This window comes from Mchenga conophoros, linkage group LG14 (genome assembly GCF_057382185.1).
Source record: "Mchenga conophoros isolate Kocher_MC1m ecotype Shallow Benthic linkage group LG14, M_conophoros_male_GT1.1, whole genome shotgun sequence".
In the NCBI taxonomy this organism is placed as follows: Eukaryota; Metazoa; Chordata; class Actinopteri; order Cichliformes; family Cichlidae; genus Mchenga; species Mchenga conophoros.
In genome coordinates this window covers 10,420,911-10,440,089 of record NC_140539.1, presented here as the reverse complement: position 1 = coordinate 10,440,089, position 19,179 = coordinate 10,420,911, and the positions used below count along the sequence as shown (strand labels likewise).

At 39.1% G+C, this 19,179-nt stretch overlaps 1 protein-coding gene across 1 annotated transcript; it reads right to left on the bottom strand.

Annotated features, from left to right (window-relative positions):
• Positions 1 to 4,212: 4,212 nt before the first annotated feature.
• On the bottom strand, positions 4,213 to 16,747 carry mpzl3 (myelin protein zero-like 3). The gene is made up of 6 exons (XM_085245206.1): positions 16,460 to 16,747; positions 12,666 to 12,832; positions 7,473 to 7,686; positions 6,381 to 6,537; positions 4,720 to 4,789; positions 4,213 to 4,513 (listed from the first exon to the last, which is right to left on the bottom strand). The coding sequence occupies exons 1-6, from the start codon at positions 16,527 to 16,529 to the stop codon at positions 4,433 to 4,435; spliced, it is 759 nt and encodes a 252-aa protein (XP_085101332.1). The 5' UTR covers positions 16,530 to 16,747; the 3' UTR covers positions 4,213 to 4,432.
• Between the last annotated feature and the right edge of the window lie 2,432 nt (positions 16,748 to 19,179).

Sequence of the window (19,179 nt, the reverse complement as noted above, 5' to 3'; positions counted from 1 at the left end):
TCAGTACTGTGGAGCACACTACACTTCACAAGTGGATGGAGTTTAAAAGTTGCAAAGAGCTTTTTTGCGAAATTCAAATAAAGTACATAAAGTGTACTACAAGTTATTTTTAACCAGTGCTTTCAGTCCAGGCAACATTCACATGCATCACTCACTCAATGAGGGCGTGTTCTTAAACAACATGATATTAAAGGAGCAGCAAATAAACAGACTCTTTAGGTGTTCTATAAAGGCTGTCGGCACCGATTGCATTGCTTTATAACCCACATAACAAACCCAGAGCATAAAGTCCCAAACCATCAGAATACTGGAACTATCTATACAATGATATGAAAGTATAACACTGATAGGATGGCACTGCAGTGGTAAATCCAGGCCTGTCTCGTGTCTGGTGACTGACACGGCAGCAACGTTGATTACAGGGATCAGCTGTCACGTTAAAGCAAATAAGTGGCCTGCTGAGCGGCCTGCCTGCACTCAAACGTATTATTACCATGCAAGGTGACTGGTCTGATGCTTTCGCCTGCTAGGTGACGCATTGTGTGTGTCACTATTCCGAAAAAACTAACATTGGAGAAAAAAGGGGGAACAAATCTTGTGGACTAAGTGGAAGCAGACACAGCATCACAAGTAATAAAATGACTCACTGTTGAGTAAATTTTAAGCATGATTGGAAAGAAACCACAACTGAGATTCAGTGAAAGTAAGATCGAATAAAAGTAAATACTAAGAAAAAGCAGTGATGCAAAGATGGATATGCACGGGTGGGATGTGTGCTTGTGTAGTGATATTTCTCTTCTTTACTTTCTTTCATATGTTTAAGAAAGTGTAAATACATATGCACTGCAGTACTATATAGACAGTAATTTTATGTTTAAAGTTGTTTTAAGAGAGCACAATGCTAAAAGCAAAAACAGAAGGTTACGGGTGGAGGGAGCGGGGAGTTTTTGAATGTTTTCTGCTCGACCACTTCCAATTTGCATAAGAATGTTTGATAAAAATGCAAGGATCAATCAAATGTAATGACTGTTGTGAAATTTTGGGATTTTGTTTCATATTTCAAATACTTTTCAATATGTATTGTTTTGAAAAACGGTCCGTTGACCCACATTCAAGCCCCACTTTTCATATATCAAAATCTGAGGCAATATTTGAACATGAATATTTCAAAAACTGTTAAAGATAAAAGCCTTTTTTCTTCTACTGGTCTTTCATGCTATCAAAATGAATCAGATTCTAAAATATGGGACAGATATATTAAAAAATGTCAGATATGGTTAAAATATGAAAAGTCCACATCTGGAAACTCCAGAGTTTTGTTCTGTCTGGATTAGACTATGTGCTGATTTTTGTTTTTTTCATTTTTGCTCAATCCAGCATGAAAGTTGATGAAAGTATCACTCTCTTTATTTTTGTCAGTAATTATTCGTGTTCTATTTTTGCATTATTGTGAAATGTAACAACACACAATCTGATGTATTTTATTAGCATGTGCTCAAGTATGGGACTTTTTTTTTCATTTGAACTGAACACTCAGACATTTTTAATGTATCTGTTCCAAATTAAATATCCTGAATCATGTTAATGATTCAGGAAAGAGCAGTGAAAAGTCTTATGTCTTTTTACTTCAATAGTTTTTGAGATATTTATGTTCAAACATCGCCTCAAATTTCAATGTGCAAAAAAACGGTGCAAAAGTGGGTTGATGGACCATTTTCAAAAAAATATATCTTGAAAAGTATTTTATATATGAAGCCTTTGGACAATAATATTGTCTAAATTAAGTGGTGGAGGTGGTGTTGTGGCCAGAAATTGCAGTGCTCCAACATTTTCTGCTCATGTCAAATTACATGTTTATGCTAGCATTGAAGGCAACTTCAATGCTAGCCTGAAACATTACCACTGTTGCTGACATAGCTGGTCATCTTCCCCCCCATGGAAAAAACAAATGTCCAGGGTCATTTGTGTATTAAGTATTGTATTTGAAATCTTGCCCTGTCTACATAAATCTAATTCACTTCAATGAAAATACAGACTAAGGCTAATCATTAATCATCAGCAGGCAGACTGTGCTAGTTTACACCTGCAGACACAAAAACTCGATTCTGCACTCTCTGAATGTCTTATTGATGGGCAGGCAGAGTGCAGATAGCTGTGTGGAGTGATCTGGGATGAATGATCTGTTTCTGAATGCGACACCATGTGGACACAGTGTGTCCGGAGAGGCAATGAAACAGCCATTTGAACTTGTCCACCAGTTTAATGGTTTTGGACCCAGTGGTTCCAGATTCTTCCAGGTCTATTACTGAGACGGAAATACACTCACAACCAGTTTACACTCACCAGTTGCACCAGCAAGTATGTCTTTGATGTAAAAGCACAGGGAGAACAACCACACAGGAAAGTCCCCAGCTGACCAGGACTTTCAGTGTCACTGTGCCAATTTTCCACCCTAAGCTCACTGCTTGCTCTGTTTACACGTGGGATATCTGCATTATTGAAGAGCACTTATTGCTTTTGCAACAGGTCGAATAATACAACGCAAACGATAACCATGTGTGTCTGATTTTAGGTCCAAACATAACACTTACGGGCTATAAAGACCATGTGGCAATCACTAACACTCAGTGGTAGTGAGTTTTCCCAGTGGGGGAGCAGATGGTTTATTGATCATTGTTGGGTCTACTTTCCACGAGATGCTGCTTTAGAGGAGTTTCTTTCAACACTTTCTCCGATTTCCAGCCGGTAACAATATCCGACAGCACAAATAAATTTAGGTAAATAAGGTAAATCTGCAGCACTTCCACTAGGGGAAAGTCATAATCGCTACTAAACCCAAAGGCAGACTTTAGGTTGATAAAAACAGATGTTCTGCAAAATGTTTTGCATAATTGAGCATTTAGAAAGATGGATGTTATGTGGCTCAATATTTGGAGCAGTAAATCTCTGCAGGTAAGTGATATTATGAGACAGGAGTGATACTATATCCTCTTAGCATGGAAAACAGAACATCTGAAGCGTCTCCTAAACAAGGTTTATCCAGAAATTTGAGTCCGGGCAACAGTCCAACGGTTTCCTTTCTTCAATCAGTTTTTTTAAATATATTTTTTCCCTGCTTGACACGAGTAAGCTGTTGCCATGGCAGTTCAGATGAAGGAGGAATAACTGTTTCACCACAGCAGTTTGTGAATTATTAAAACCTAGAGGACATGAATGAGCAGGCTGAGAAATAGAAAAGAAATGAGACAGATTGAGGACTTGTCGCTTTCAGTGCGTTTTGCTGGAGACTGTTTATTGGATCTTTTCATGTCTCTCAAGGCCCACGACTGTGTAGATGAGACAGACGCAACCACAAATTTACAAGTAGTTCCAAGACTCCAGCGTGTCCTCAGAGTTTTTAAAGGAATATTCAAGAACGTTCATGAATAGTTGAAGAGATCCATTCATGAATAGTGCAACAGAGCAAACAAGGAGAATAAGGGAGAAAATGGTGGCAGTGCGCCATGAACTTCAACATCAAACTGTCTCAATAGAAGTTAAATACAGATCCATCACTTTAATAAAAAAAAATAAGAATAAACAATTTCTTTATATTAAAGTACAATCATTTTTTAAAGCATTCTTACAAAGCCAAAAGAATCAGCTCAATTTATTTGTGAAAAAGAGATGCAAAAGCACGGTGTGCATCCAAAACCGTTATATTACATTACATAACCACATCTGCAGTCAAACAGGACTTCCCTCCAAACAACTATCCAAAAGCAAATGCATACAGTTATTGCTGGAAGTGAAACAGAGTACTGACTATAAATACCATGAGTGATCTCAGTTAATGTTTAGTTTTTATTTATTTTTTTACAAATATTAATGATATGACAGAAATGTTCCACAAGAGTAAAACAGAGACACTGACAGATATCACACAGCCACTCTGATGGAGGCAATAAATTAGAAAAAAAAATGTATGCATCTCCAAAAAACTAACAAAAACAAAAAAAACAAAAGAAAAGAATATTTGTGTTTGCATGCATTGCATACACAAGGACAGTTTGCCAAACAGTACCAGCCATGGTGCTTTGTGCACACAGAATAAAAAGTAAATACCATATTCACACCACAGACTTTAGATTTCTCTTCATCCCCAGCTCCGTCGTGTGAAAACAGTCAAAACAGCCTATAAATTCTAGCTTTTTTTTTTGGGGGGGGGGGGGGGGGGGGGGGGGGTGCATGAGCTTGGGATTACAAAAGAAAATCTAATTATTTGCATAGTGTTAAATATATGGAGCATTTACCAAAGAGGTCACCAAAACAAACCTCATCACCAAGTGGTGGAGTGGCTGAGTGGTGGACTGTGACATAGAAGATAGAAATCCTGCATTGATTTCCTATAAAGCACCAGGCTGCAGTTACATCTCCTGACCACCGGGGTTCTCTAGCAGTGGGAGTCAGCATAGCCTTCGGCTTCAGGAGGCCTCTTTTTAAAGTCTTTTAAGTAATACTCTTCGTCTGAGTCCTGGAAAAGAAAAGGAAGAAATACTTATGGACAGGTACACACAAAGACACAGAACAGCTACACAGGAAAAAATTTATCAATAATTTACAAATCCCAAAGTCCTGTTGTCAGACACCGAGGTCGTGTAAAATGAATCATGTGAAATGTATCTCGCAGACATGTCTCAGTAAGTTATTTATGGCTTTGTAGAAATTCTGTACTCTTACCATCACATATAGGTCACGGCATTTGGCCCTATCTTCTTTGTGTGTGTATCCTGGGATGCCATATTCATCCCTGATGAATGCAGAACGGACAGCAAAGATAGTTAAGAACGACATAATCACATGTTTGCAAAGTAAAAACCTGCCTCTGCTGTTTAGATACAGTACGTACAAATCACCTTTCAAGCCCACAATAAAACACGTACTTTTCAACTGAGGCTCTCCATTTGTTGTTTCCACTTATGTCCATGTTTGCCACATTCAGTCTATAATTGGGCAGCAATTTAGGATATATTATCAGCTGTTAAACTATTTGAAGACCCAGTTTAGCTTTTTCCTCTTCATCTGAAAGAACAATGCCATCTGCCATAAATCTAATAGTGGACTATTACCTTCCCGCTGGCTCACTCGCTAGGTCACCATTGTGGCAGTCATCGATACGTCACTGATGTCTCGTTAGAGAGTTTCTCATGCCACAGTCGCATTGACTCCAGCTGTAGTATTTATTTTGCTGTGGAGATCCGCTGCAAACTAGGGCCACTCTGGTTTCAACGTTTCCTTCTAAGCTACAGGAGAATTGTTTCATGTTTTGTAGTGTGAGCTCAGAGGAGAGCAAGGACTACCATCATGGACGTTCATCAGAGGGAGGGAGGGAGGGAGGGAGAGGCAAACTGATTTTAAAACCCTGTTATTCAGCTCCACAAAGTAGCTGTCCATTAAAATCTTTGCACAGGAGCACCTTACACACTATATTATTTTAAAGTATATTTCCAGACAGACAGCAGCGTGTGCACATTTCTGATGCATACATTTGTATAAATATGTTTATATACTGGTACAAATGAAATATGAAACTGTGGGAAACACTGGATTTACACCACAAACAGACGTTAGCACTCAGACAATTATTCCTCAATAAATACAAAATAAATGTTTGAAATTATAATTCCCTATTAAAATGAATCCCATTTAATTATGTCAGTTAAGCATTAAGATGACGCAAACGCTCAGTTAGCTTGGCAAAGCATAAAGACCAAAAACAAGGAAGACAGGCTAGTTCACCCAAAGGTAACAACATCAGATTTTCAGCAAATACAAAGATCACTGATAGATATATTCTAATTAAAATATTTTGGCCTTTTTACAAGTTTTCTATTCAGTGTTAAATAGCCAATTTTTGTTATTCTCTTGTTTTTTACTGTAAAGGTGTATTTGAGTGTAGTTAACAGTATAAAAACAGGAAAAAGTCAAAAGACAAAGATGAAACAATTTTTCAAAAAGATAATGGTAACAGTGGCAAGCTGCTTATATATAAGTATATAATGTTCGTAGAGCACCTAAGATTAATGTGAACCACAGCTGCAAGCCAGTACTTGTTTTAAAAGCTTCTTCCTGTATGAACCAGTGAAAAACAAGCCAGTACTGGCTGAAACCCTATGTGACTTCTAATCACATGACATACCAGCGAGAAGTCAGTTAAAGAGTGATTGATAGCCACTCTTCAGAAGCAAACACCCATTTTAAAAACTTAGATTCCTGTTTAACGTTTATTAAATCCATTTGAAAAAGCATGTCTATAACCATCAATCCTATTTATCACCTGCTGTGACCATCATTATCCCCTGGAGAGCCTCACCAGTGATTGGCAGAATGCATCTACTCACCCCTCTGTGACCTCTATGGGTGATCTGTGGGCCTTTGATTGGTTACGCTCTTTCTTGGGACACATCATCCGTCCAATAAGAATGAGGGTTATGACAGCAGAGGGAAGGAGGATGAAAAAAAGGAGGACTGCAACATCTGAGAAGCGAATGCTGGGCACTGAGGAGGAGGAGAAGAGTGTTTGGTCATCAGGGGCACAGTTACATGATGTTTATGATCACACATCTACAGGACTTCATACAAATCTGCACTTGGCAGTCACCACATATACACACACACACTGTCACACAGACTGTAAACTGTATACATAGTATATACAGCAGCTCTATGAGTGCCACTATACAGTTGATGATAGCACGGAAAACGTGAAACAGTTTGTAATATTCTTGCAGAGAAGAGATGAAAAGACACATGGCTCACGTCTTTACAGTAAATATGCAGCTGAATCCAGCAGCTGATTAGAACAGCTTGCCTGTCTTTACCCATAGGTAACAAATCCACCAACCAGCATATCGCCAAAGCTCCCTGACAAAAAGTTCATTGCTAAGCTGTACAGAAAGAGAAAAAAACAACAATGGGCCATTACAGTGGGGCTACATGCCAGACTCTTCCCTGGCAGAGAATAGCAACTTCCTGGTTGGGTGGAAGCCGTTCCCGGAAAAATACAGTCAACATTTCACATGTTCATTTTACGTACCAGAGTTACAAACTGCACAGACAAGAGTGGGTTCAATCTTCCCTTCTAGGTTTTTATAAGCAATTCAAAATGTGATGAGCTACACTCCAGTCATTCTCTAATCATCTACCGTACACTCATAGCTGACGCAGGTTAATACATGTGAGACCAAATGCTTAAATCATGACAGGCTTACACAAACACAACATGGATGTTTGGATTAGTCTGCCATCCATTAAACTGTGAGGCTGGCATTGGAATTTTAAGCCTTTCCTAAGTCAGCCCAGTGTCTGCATGCACACACTGTACAACTGATAATGAGAGGCACCAAAACCAGACACCTGAGTTGAAGTCAGGACAAACACAGAAAGAGTCTGAATGCAAGACAAGGATTTGACTTGTTAGGTTAGCATCTTACCCCTTGGTGTGACAGTAAGTACAGTGTGTGAAGTCGTGGACCCGTGGACATCAGGTGGGTTTCTGACTGTGCATGTAAAGGTCCCATTGTCATTCAGTGTGGCATTGATTAAAGAGATGGAAGCATCTCCACGTGCCGGGGTGCCTTGCCACCGGATTCGACCGCCGAACTGACCCTCTGTTGGCGGGTACGCCCGTGAGGAGAAGTGGAGAAACTGAAAGGAGAAAAAGACATCTTACATCTTTATATGAAAGACAGAGGAGTGGTTAAATAGCCTGAGCAAGCTGAAAATGATATTTGAGTGTGCAGGAAGGCTGTGCAGTGAAATGTGGCTATGCATTGTGCATATTTCAACCTGCTGTGTCACACTAGGAGACTAACGCCTAAAACTGTGTAAATTAATGATCATTTTCCTGTTCAGAGAGCACATAATACTACTCATCATTTGCAAATCTAACTTGTCTGGAGAAACAGATGGCGGTTGGACATCCTTTCCTTGGGCAACATTGTTGACAGAGGGAAGAGGGCTCCTTGTTCCGTCTGAGAAATACGAATAAAATCCAGCAACTCCCAAAGGACATTCACGCTAGTGCACAATTCTGCAGGAGTCTTAAAAAATGAATCTACGTCTGTGTTTAACATTTACCACATCAGTCTGTTTTCAACAACAAACTCCATCCCTTTTATCACTCCCACATAAAGCTGACCCAGACCTCTCTACAACATGACATCCGGAGAATGAGTGTGCTGTGCATGTGGGTGGAAAAGAGGGGGATAAAAATGTGTAAACACGACAGAACATGTTTTGCACAGAGTAAACTAAGAGTGCAGAATGTGTGCTTTATTAAGTTTATGACACAACAATACGCACAGACATGGAGGAAAAGAAAATGAAAGTAAACAAATAAAATACAAACAAGAAAAGGGTAAAGAATACAGTCTGAAAGTATGTATTTGTATTGTCATGGTTTTCTGCTCCTGTTTGAATAATGTGAATAAAACTCCACCAACATGAAACACAGGATTTAATAAGAATCTCCTTTATTAAGATAAAAACATAATTATCTATTTCCACAGCAATACCAGATTTGACCTAAACACTGTTGTTATTTATAATCGCACCAGTTTCCACCTTTTTTTACTCTCAGTATTACTGCGTGCACGCCTCCTCAAACACAGATGATATTAAACAAGATCACAACAACTTACAATGTTACAGTAAGTTTTAAAAAGCAAAATCTTAACTAGTGTTGATCTGAACATCAAAAAAGTGAAAGAGTTGTTGACAGAGCTGCCGTCAACCCACTAAGAAACTGTTTGCAGTTATGTCACAACCCACTGAAAACACGTGCAAAGTTGTTGGTGTCGCATGCGCAAAATACCTACAAATTGTTGAGTGTGTGCTCTGTTAGCTGACAGTCACCCATAGTTTGCACATGAAATGCCGACAAACACAAACTACTCACCAAATGGTAGTGAAACTGAAAAGTGTGGTGCAAACAGGAAACGCAGACCTTTGAAATCTGTTTGTTGTAGCAGTAAAGCAAATGTTCTCCATTTCGGTTTGCACTGCACTTTTCACTGCCTGGAGAGAAAAAGCCAGGTGTTTGGAGAGAGGTTAGCATCTTTCATGCAAACTACAGATGGCTCCAACAACCTGCTAATAAACAAAGTTTTTAGTGCTCTTTGCGACTGATTTCACGTGGCTGATGCCTGAGCTGTCCTCGCAACTCATACTACGCTTCTGACATATGGCAATTTAGACACAGAACATTTTCCGAACAATTTCCAATATAAATACAGATGAATCCATGCCCAGAGACCGCTAAACATACATGTAATTTCCTACAACTTAACCAGACAAGTATTTGAGCTAATACACATAATGACAAGTAGTACGCTCAAGTAGAACTGATAGCAGAGATAATCTAAGCCACTAATGCAGTGATTCTTTGTGCTCAGGAAATCTGATAAACATGAACCATTCACAAAGTGCTACAAACCCTAAATATAATCCCTCCTTTTCCTGAAAAGTACATGAAAATAAAACTGAACAAACACAATAAAGTTTTATATTATTTATAATGTATTCAAACTGGCTTCACAAACTCAGAACAATATTTACTTTGAAAAAAATCAAGATTAGGTAAAAACGTTTGCCTTGTTTGAAGTTTATACATTTACTGCCTGAAATGTGCAAATCTCTGTGAACACTGTCAACAAGGATAACTGCATATGATGTTCACAATAAACTGAGGCAGGAAAAAAGCAAAACCACAGAATCACCTGGATAATTACTAGGATTGATAAGGTTTTATGCTTTTACAGCCTCGTGCTGTAGAGGCGGGCAAAGATAAAGATGGTCATATCAGTGTTGCTCACTCTTGGTTGATCATTTAAAAGTTGGCAGAGCTCAGCCTACATGAGAAAAGCTTGAAATCAGTTACTACTACTAGACTCTGCTCAGGCTGAAAACAAACATTAGACCCAAAGGTACTTTTGAATTCATGAGAGATGCTGCAGCATGACTAAGGATGGAAGACTGTTTTCAACTGAGACCACCTACATTTAAACAAATGCTTCCCCTGACTTGAGAAGCTTAGCAGCAACTTTTAGATCATAATAATAGATTTTAATGTAACATTATTCAGCAAAACCCAATAGCCAAATCCTTCAATTACCATCAGCTTCCACTGATATTTGATTGAACATTCAACCTCTCTTCGCCAATCTACAAAATTAATTCTCATCAGGACTGGAGGTAATTATGTAAGCCACTGAAGCACTGCAGCAATTCAGATTGACACTAAAGCTTTGGCAGCAAAATTATATTTTCTGATAGAGGTTTTCACATGCTTATTCATGGCCTCTCCCAGCATGATATACGAGCAGGGACACACAGGCCAATAAAGCAGCCAAAACTGCAAATGAAATTGGATGGGAAGTAAATGAAGGCTTAGAAGCAAGTCTGGAAGTTTCTAATTGTTATTTGTATGTACTGGTCGCATCAGGAACCTGCCTCTTTTTATTTAGGTTGAGTTAGTTCTGATGAACTGCAGGAAAAGTGGGCTCCCCAACGCTAATATAACATGCATCTCTCCCTCCACACAACTACATCTTAATGAGAGTGAACCAGCAGAACTCCATATCTGCAGAGCCACAAAGCATTAGCCTCTACTTTACTTCAAGTGCTCCTATAGGAAATGGTTGCATAGAGGGTTGCAGCTACCACACTATGGATTCTCACAGTCCAAATGCAATTACACAGAACCACAGTGGATGGCTATCTTAAAGTACAAATGGAAATGCTTAAATGATGTGGTGTGTTTCCAGTGGATTGGTCAGTGAAACTCAAGCCACACTTAGAGGACTGAATGCAGTTATGGGTTAGGATGGATACATTTCAACGCACTTCGAACAAGACCACAATTCCATCGCATGAGGAGGGGTCTATTAAGGTAGCTCACTTTCTGGGGTTTTACCGAGGAAGCCACAAAAGATGGACTGGAACATGAATGGGTAAAACGTGGACTTTTCTTTTTCTCTTCACACCGAGGCTCATAAATCAGATGAATTTGGCATAAACAAAATTGTAATTAAACTGAATTTACTTGAGGGTGTTGCCGCTATCACAGCAGGTGTACAGGTACGTTCAGAAATCAAGCGAAGTCGAGCTGGCCATGAATGCAAATAAAGCAATCACATATTCAAACAAGCTGTGTTTGCACAAAGTGGCAATGCGTGTCACAAGCCTGTCTTATGAACAATTTCTGTGTGAGGCCCTGCAAGTTCAAAAATATTTTATGTCTGTTAAACTGTTTTTTGGGGGTGTTTTTCAGATTTTCAGCTGAAGAAATGTGTACAAATGATGTGTTTTGCAACAGAGGGCCTAAAGATCAAATTTAAAATGGGCTCTTTGCCAAGATGTCTGTTACGTGTAGACATAGCACTGGTTCATCCCATGAGTTAGGTGCCTTTTCAATGCTTGAATGATTCCTAGGTCAGTGTTATGTTGCTTATGAAGGACTGTACTGAGAATAAGTGAAAAAACAACCAGTGAGAAAAGAAAATCTCTGAAAGACTTTATGACAAGAAACTCTGGCCCCTTGAAAGCAAGAAAGAAGACATGAAGTGCAGGTCAGGAGGACCTTAGATATATAAATACTGTCTCGAGTCTATATTTTATCTTCCAACTATAACTTCAGCCTACAGTGATTGTGAAGCAACGTATCTGACATGTTTCACAAGGATTTTCTTGTTTTGTCTTGTTTTGCCCCACCTTAATAATCCATAGCTCCTTCCCTGCCAGGCTGAGTCATGTTTAGTTCAGCTACACTTTTTATTTCAGTTCAATGAAATCTAATTACAAAGACTTCACAAAATGCATTACATTTCTACAGTCAGTGTCAGAGATTTTGTCTTAATCTCTGGCTCTCTTCCACAGCATGAGCCTGGTTCTGCCAGAGGTTTCTTCCTGATAAAAGGGAGTTTTTCCTTCCCATTGTCGCCAAAGTGCATATGATTGTTGGGTTTCTCTCTGTATGTATTATTGTAGGGTCTACCTTACAATATGAAGCGCCTTGAGGTGACTGCTGTTTTGGCGCTGTATGAATTAAATTTAATTGAAAAAAAGTCTTACCAGCACTCCATATTTAAAAAAAAAAAAAAATGTATAGACAGACAGCCACCAATAAATGAATCTATGAACCGTTGACATAGAAAAATCGGCTACTGAGAACAGTAATTATCCTGCGAAGGAAACAAAAAATAAAAAATCAACAACCCCATAATCCTGTTTATCTGTTACCAAATTATAGTCGTGGTCTTCTAATTTTCATGTGTGATAATAAGTCATCATTAGTTAGTTCAGTAAATAATGTCATTACTGGAAGCACAGCTTTGATCTCTCTATGATCTTTTACAGAGTAATACTTTCAACTGACATCTACATTCAGCTGGTGCACTACAGTGTTTATTTGTTCTCTTGTCCAATTATCTTTTAATGTGTAAAACTCCCAAAATGAGTCAATTACAGGTGTTTTAGAAAAAAATGCATGTTTCTGAAAGAGCTGACTGAACATTACAGACTTTAACATTTCACGGCAGTTATGGATGCAAATAAAGCACACACATTATTTTGCAACACTGGCTGCAACACAGCCTTGAAGTTAATTTGGATAAAAGTATACTCACCATCATTGGTGGACCTCCGCTCTGCGGCCGGTAAGACCAGTCAACTGTCATCCTACTAGTTGGCCTACTTGTGGAAGTAAATGAACAGGACAATGTGACAGTATCTCCTTTAGATGCATGGACCTCTGGTGGTGTAGTCACTGTGATGGAGGAGACTGGGGAAGGAGCTGGAGGTGAAATATTATAGTAGAAAAAAAAGAAGAAGAGAGATCCGCTGGTCAGAGATGAAAGCCAGCCAGAAAAAAAAAAAAAGAAAAAAAAATGGCACTATCATGTACAGATTTATGTATATTTGTGTGTAAAGCAGGAAGGAGAACACAATGTGAGTGACGTTTTACCCACTGCAAAATAGAGTGTGCAAATATGCTCACACCAAGGTAACAACGTCCTCCGGATAGACACAGAACGCACTGACGCTAATGCAAGTTACTCATCCGACTCTCTTGCTGAATTGGACAGACCTTGTTTTACATTTGTATCTCTCAGAGGCCTTCAGCTCTGTCTCGCTCTAGATGGCTTTTCATTGTCATTTCTTCAGTGATAATACCAAGGGACTCAACATCAGCACTGTCCACAACAAACCGCTCAACTACACCTATAAACAAAACAAAACAAACAAACAAACAAACAAACAAACAAACGGCTTCTCTTGCTAGTGCTTGCACACACACCATGAAGACTGGATTCAAAACACAGTGGACAGACTGTGCAGCAAGGTTTGAAATTTCACCCTGTTCAATATCTTTGTTTAACATGTTGATTGCTACTTAGCAGTAAAAATAAAGTGCAAAGTTTGGCGCGATGTGACACTACATAAAAAAAATAAATAAAAAAAATCAGTTCCATTTACCCTAACAGGACCTTAGGGATCTGTGGCAAATTTCACAGCAATCTAGCCGACAGCTTTGCCAAAATGATTTGTTCTGAACCACAGACACCAAGCTTCTCGTGGCCAATCCATCCAGACATGGTTATTTCAATAAATGCATAAAACTGCTGCTGATAGCAATACAGAAAATGTAGAGGATCGCCAACATGACCAGGAATGATCCTTGAGAGACTCTGTGCATCTGGAGCCATTTTTTTGTTTTGTTGTTTTATGCAGTAACTGTAAAGGTATTTTCAGTCTCAAGATGAAATGTCAGCATTGCTGTGGTGCATGCCACAGTCACCTCCTCTGGGGCTCATGAGAATTCTGGCTATGTGATAGATTTCTGACTGAAGCTATAACTGGTAGACTGATAAAACAGCCTGACCAACTTTGACTCGAGCTAAAGTGAATAAAAGCATCATCGTGGTGCAACATTGTCCCCTTCAAGACAAAGTATTTATGTGAAACCGGCTGCATTTTCCCTTCAGCTATCTCTGACATTAACACACTGCTTTTGGAGGGCAAAAATGAAAGAGCCCTTCATTTCCAGAAAAAGCCTCAACATGTATTTTCTTTAAGAATTTACCAAAAGCAAAACAGAGCGATCCCCTGATATAACCAATCTTATTAGAACAACACCACTGCTTTCACCAAGCATCCCAAGGGACATGATAAGGCCAAAGTTTATATTAAACACATGAGCAGAAGAGATCTCATCCAATCAGCCCGATTCATCGACAAAGACCTTGGGGTGACTTGAACAAAGCAATCTCTTCAAAACAGTGGAAATCAAAAAGCCAAACCACTCTTGAACTTGAAGATAATAAATGCTGATAATATCGTAATCAGTGCTGGGACAGGAACACCGGCAGCTCATCGTTGGGCATGTTGACACTCGTTTTTGGACATTTACTTGAGTAGAAGAGCGAGGATGAGAACACACTGTGTAAGCATGTTTTTATGTAACCCTGCAAGGAAAAACTCCCCATATTAGTACAACCTTGATTCCACAAAATTTGGATGCTCTGTAAAACGTAAACTCAAATAAACATATTTTTTGACAATATAACACACAAAACGTGTTTTGAAACTGAGGCATTTTACTCTTTCATAAAATACATAAGCTCATTTTGAATTTGATGGTAGCAACACGTCTCAAAGAAGTCAGGATGGGGAAAACAAACACCTGGAAATGTAAGAGGCACTAAAAAGAAACAGCTGGGGAACTTTTTCAACCAATTAGGTTTATTGCAATTAGGTCAGCAGCATGATTGAGTATTAAAAACCAGCTTAGAGAGGCTGATTTCTTTCCACATTTTTTTTCTTTAGCTTATGCTGGTGGGCTGAATTTCACTAGTCTGCAATAAACGGCATCTTTAAATTGTGAAACAATTTCAAAAACAATGTTCCTCAAGGTAAAATTGTGAAGAATATGTTAGCATCTACAGTACATTCACTATAAGATTCCAAGAATTTGGAGAAATCTCTGTGCGCGAGGGGCAAACTCACACAAATTCAGGTTAAAGCTATCATGCAAAGAAGAGGCATCAACACAATACAGAAAGGCAAATCCACTTAAAACAGAGACAGAACATAAATAATCTGACCACAGAATAGCATTAAATTTTAAATTATTTTTGGAAATGACACCACATCCTTTGGACTAAAGAGGAAACAGGAACAATCTGGCTTGATATCACTGCTCACTTATAGGTCCTGCATCTTTGAGAGTACAGTGGTGCATTAGTGCCTATGGAATTGGCACCACCATTGCTGAAAGGTATATACAGGTTATAGAGCTGCACATGCCCCCATGCAGACAACGTCTTTTGCAGGGAAGGCCTTCCATATTTTAGCAAGACCATGCAAAACTACATACTGCAGATATTACAGCAGCATGGCTTCATAATAGAAGAGTCCAGGTGCACAGTGAAGTCCCCGGTCTCAATTTTTGGGACACATTGCTGCCGTCAAATTCAAAATGAGCTAATGTTTTTCTTAAAATAATACATTTCCTCAGTTTAAACATTTCATATGATCTCTAAATTCTATTAACAATTAAATTTGGGTTTATGAAATATTTGAATCATTGCATTGTTTTTAGCTACATTTCACACAGCATCCTAGCATTTTCACAGAACTGCGTTTGTGGACGTGCTGATGTTACACCAACCTCTCCGTGTTTTATGTTGTCCACGACAGTCATGACTATTTTCACAATTTATTTTTCTTATTTTTTGAAAGTCTGCCCACAGTTCAGCGCCATCTTTGGCAAAATGCCGTGGTCTTGTGTTACTGAATACCAACTGTCTGATTTTTTTTTTTTCATAAGGTCTTATTATTATGCTTATTATTAAGAGCCGAGCGTGTGTGCCTGCCCCCACGGCAGCTACATTAGCAAGCCTCTGTGGATTATTAGGCTTATTACCACAAGAGGGAATCATTAATTAGTTGACAGTGACTTAACACTTGTCTGAGTACAGTTTACTACAACTTCGTGGTGTTTACTGGATTACATTTAGTATATTTTGTATTCACTGGTTTGTATTATATATTCACTGGCAGTGTTTATATCTAAAACGAAAAGCTATAAACGAAAAAAACTACAAATAAATATGGCGTGCTAGGTCTATGGAAGTGTTGAGTAGGCTTTAGACCCAGAAGGCCTCCATTGCCTTGGGCATTTATGTGATAGCCTTAAAAACGAAACGTGTAATGTACAACTAACAGTGGTGAGCTAACGACACTGAAAACTCAAACGTCAACTAAATTTTAAACAGCCTGTGTTTAACGAGTTATTGCGGAAATGGGACATAAGTGCCAGCCTACCAGCCCAAACTTTGAAAGACGCGACAGGGGTTGTGTGAGTATGGAGGCTCCAGTTTAAAAACAAGACAGCCGAGCCCGGGCTCGGTCTACTCACCCAAACAGCAGAGCCAATACAACAGCAAAACCACGTTCAGGGCGCTGGTTCTTCGGAGCGGTCGACGCATTTTGAAGTTGGGGGGAAAACGGGCTCCAATGCGTGAAGTTTAAAAAAAAAAAAAAAGGTCCAAAGTTGCGTCAAAGCTTCAGTAAAATTCCGCCCATAGTCAATTTTTCATGACTCAGTCTCCGATAGCGTCGCCTAGGCGGACCGCCCTACCACTACCTGCCAAACAGGTGTATCAGGAAGTGGCGCTCAGACAGTAAAATTAATTTTAAGCATAGGCGCTGAATACAAGTAGACGCAATTTATGATAGCTATGACCCTCGCCTGATTCGTTCGTGTGTTTTTTATTACTCGCATGAGAAACTCCATGAAAATGCCACGATGGGACGCAAAACACTCGCGTAGTAACCCTGTTTTTCAGAATAAAGCAGCGATAACAAACATATGAGACCACCCGATGTCAGGTTTATGCCACAGTTGCCCTAAATTAACAGTATTTGTAATTACCAAAATATTTTTTTGTTTGTGTAATGTTTAATTTGGCAGTATGAACAAGCTCTTTAATCAACATATTGTTTGGAGTGCTAAAATGTAATTATTGTTTTTTTATCCACGAATTCTCAGATTTACTATTTAACAAAAAAAAAGAATAACGCATATTATTTTATTTATTAAAATGCCCAATTGGAGTTATTTAATTAATAAAGCAAATAAATATGTTTTAGTGGTTGAGGATTATGCTTAATTCACTTATGATTCATCAGAAAAGGGCAGTGTGCCAACTCTTGTGTGTTGATGCAAGTATATGTGAACTTGTGTTGTGTATTTAAGATGGTTAATTTCTAAATAATAATAATAATAATACAACAAAACTGTTTTATTACGCCTGTTTTGAGGTTTTTAAAATAGACATTGGCCAAAAAGTGCCGAAATGAAACCACATTAAACTGCAATAAACTCCCACCCACCCACTCTCCTCTGTGTGTGGAGGCCTTATCTCCCAAGCCAACCCTACCCAGCGATGCTCTACTGGGACCTCTCCTGGTATTTCTAAGCATATTACACCACTATCGCTGTCCCCAATCTCATGTTTTTACCACTATAATTATATCCACTGGGAGAACGGGTTTGTTTTTCTAGCCTCAGTGTAGTTTCAGTGGGATATTATGTTTTATCCCCCAATTACATGTTTGCACACATCGTTTGATGTTTGTGTCTTTATTTGGTCTGAATTCTCAGCTCCATTCTTATATTCAACTGCTCTGCCAGGGACCTTTTTCCCCTCTAATCTGACAGCAGCTATGGTTGCTGTAATGGGCCTCCATAACTTGATTTTACGACACATCAGCGTAAGAGCAGCATCCTCTATTACAGTGGCTCCAGCTCTCTGAAATAGTACATGTAATATATCAGCAGGCTAATATAATTGTTTGTAATGTGCAGTTCAGGATCTTGGGGGAGGGATTGCACCATGGCATTAACTTCCTCTGCAAGTAATCCCTTCTTTCTTAATCTTAATCTCTAGGAATCTTTCTTAATGTGTTTCATGAAATGGTAAGAGATCAAATAGATTTGTTCTTATTCCATGTAAACTTGTGAGATGTGAGTGTGGCGGAGGTGAATTCTGCCTAAAGACATCACCCTGGGATGGATGTACACAGTATTTGTTTTTATTTTTTCTCTTTTTTTGGACAATATTTGTATCTACCAAAGGAGGGCTCTGCAGGGGAAAACCGACTGAGAACCACTTTGGTTGGTCAATTGCAGAATCTAAATTGATTGCAAAGTTTTTGTCCCCTCTCTCAGAGATGAGAGGCACAGGCCACAGGCTTTCTCCTCCTCCTCCTCCTCCCGTATCCATTCACAAGTACACTGTTTGTGTTGTATCTGTTAACAGTATTATGTAACAGTTCCCACACTGAGGCAGGGATACCACCTCTCTTTTTTTTTTCTTTTTTTTTGAATAGATGCTGAGATGCAGGACTCCTGGCTTACCAGGAAATGAGCACTAACACCTTCCATGTAGTGGGATATCTTATAATCTGATCGAGTATAGCCTCTTACCTAGATACATGCAGGCACATCAGATGAATACAGGGGCTCTCTGTCTGGTTACAGTGGCGGGGTCTCAGTTTCAGCTGAAATCTTCTCAGTCACAATGAAGTCTGTCCCCGCTCACTGACTCTCCGGTGGCTCTGGTGGACAAGAGGCCCGTTCTTCTGTTGTCAACACTGGATGGGGCTAATAAAGGTGATCTTAAATTGTCATGGGCCAGATGGTATATGGGAACCATCATCCATCGGGCAAAAAGACAAGAAAAAGCAAAAACCTGAGAATCCTGCAGTCTTTTCATCAGCTGATTTACACTGAAAAGCTGGTAAAAAGAACAAAAAGTCGAATCTGCTGCACTGGTTTGTGTATTTTAAAGGTTTTGCATACAGATGCACTTTCCTCAAGGCTGTCACAAGTAAGTACAACAACATTAGTCATAGCTGTACAAGCTGTACCTCTCACTGAGAATAAAGCTGACTCTCTGCCTTTAAAATAAATGTATTCATAACCAGTGAGTGTTTTTTTCTGCAACTCACTGTGCATGTTTTCTGTGTGCACACAAATGAGTGTAAAGTCATTTATTTCTACAACACTGTGCTAGGTACAGCCCACCTCTGGAGTGTGGAGTGCAGACTGGAAGGAGAAGGAGGAACGGAGCA

Coding starts and splice junctions, on each gene's coding strand:
- mpzl3 (XM_085245206.1), bottom strand. CDS start 16,529: ATGCGTCGACCGCTCCGAAGAACCAGCGCCCTGAACGTGGTTTTGCTG. Junction 7,687..12,665: donor GCGGAGGTCCACCAATGATG/GTGAGTATACTT, acceptor TTCTCCTTTCAG/TTTCTCCACTTCTCCTCACG. Junction 6,538..7,472: donor ACTTACTGTCACACCAAGGG/GTAAGATGCTAA, acceptor CCTCCTCCTCAG/TGCCCAGCATTCGCTTCTCA.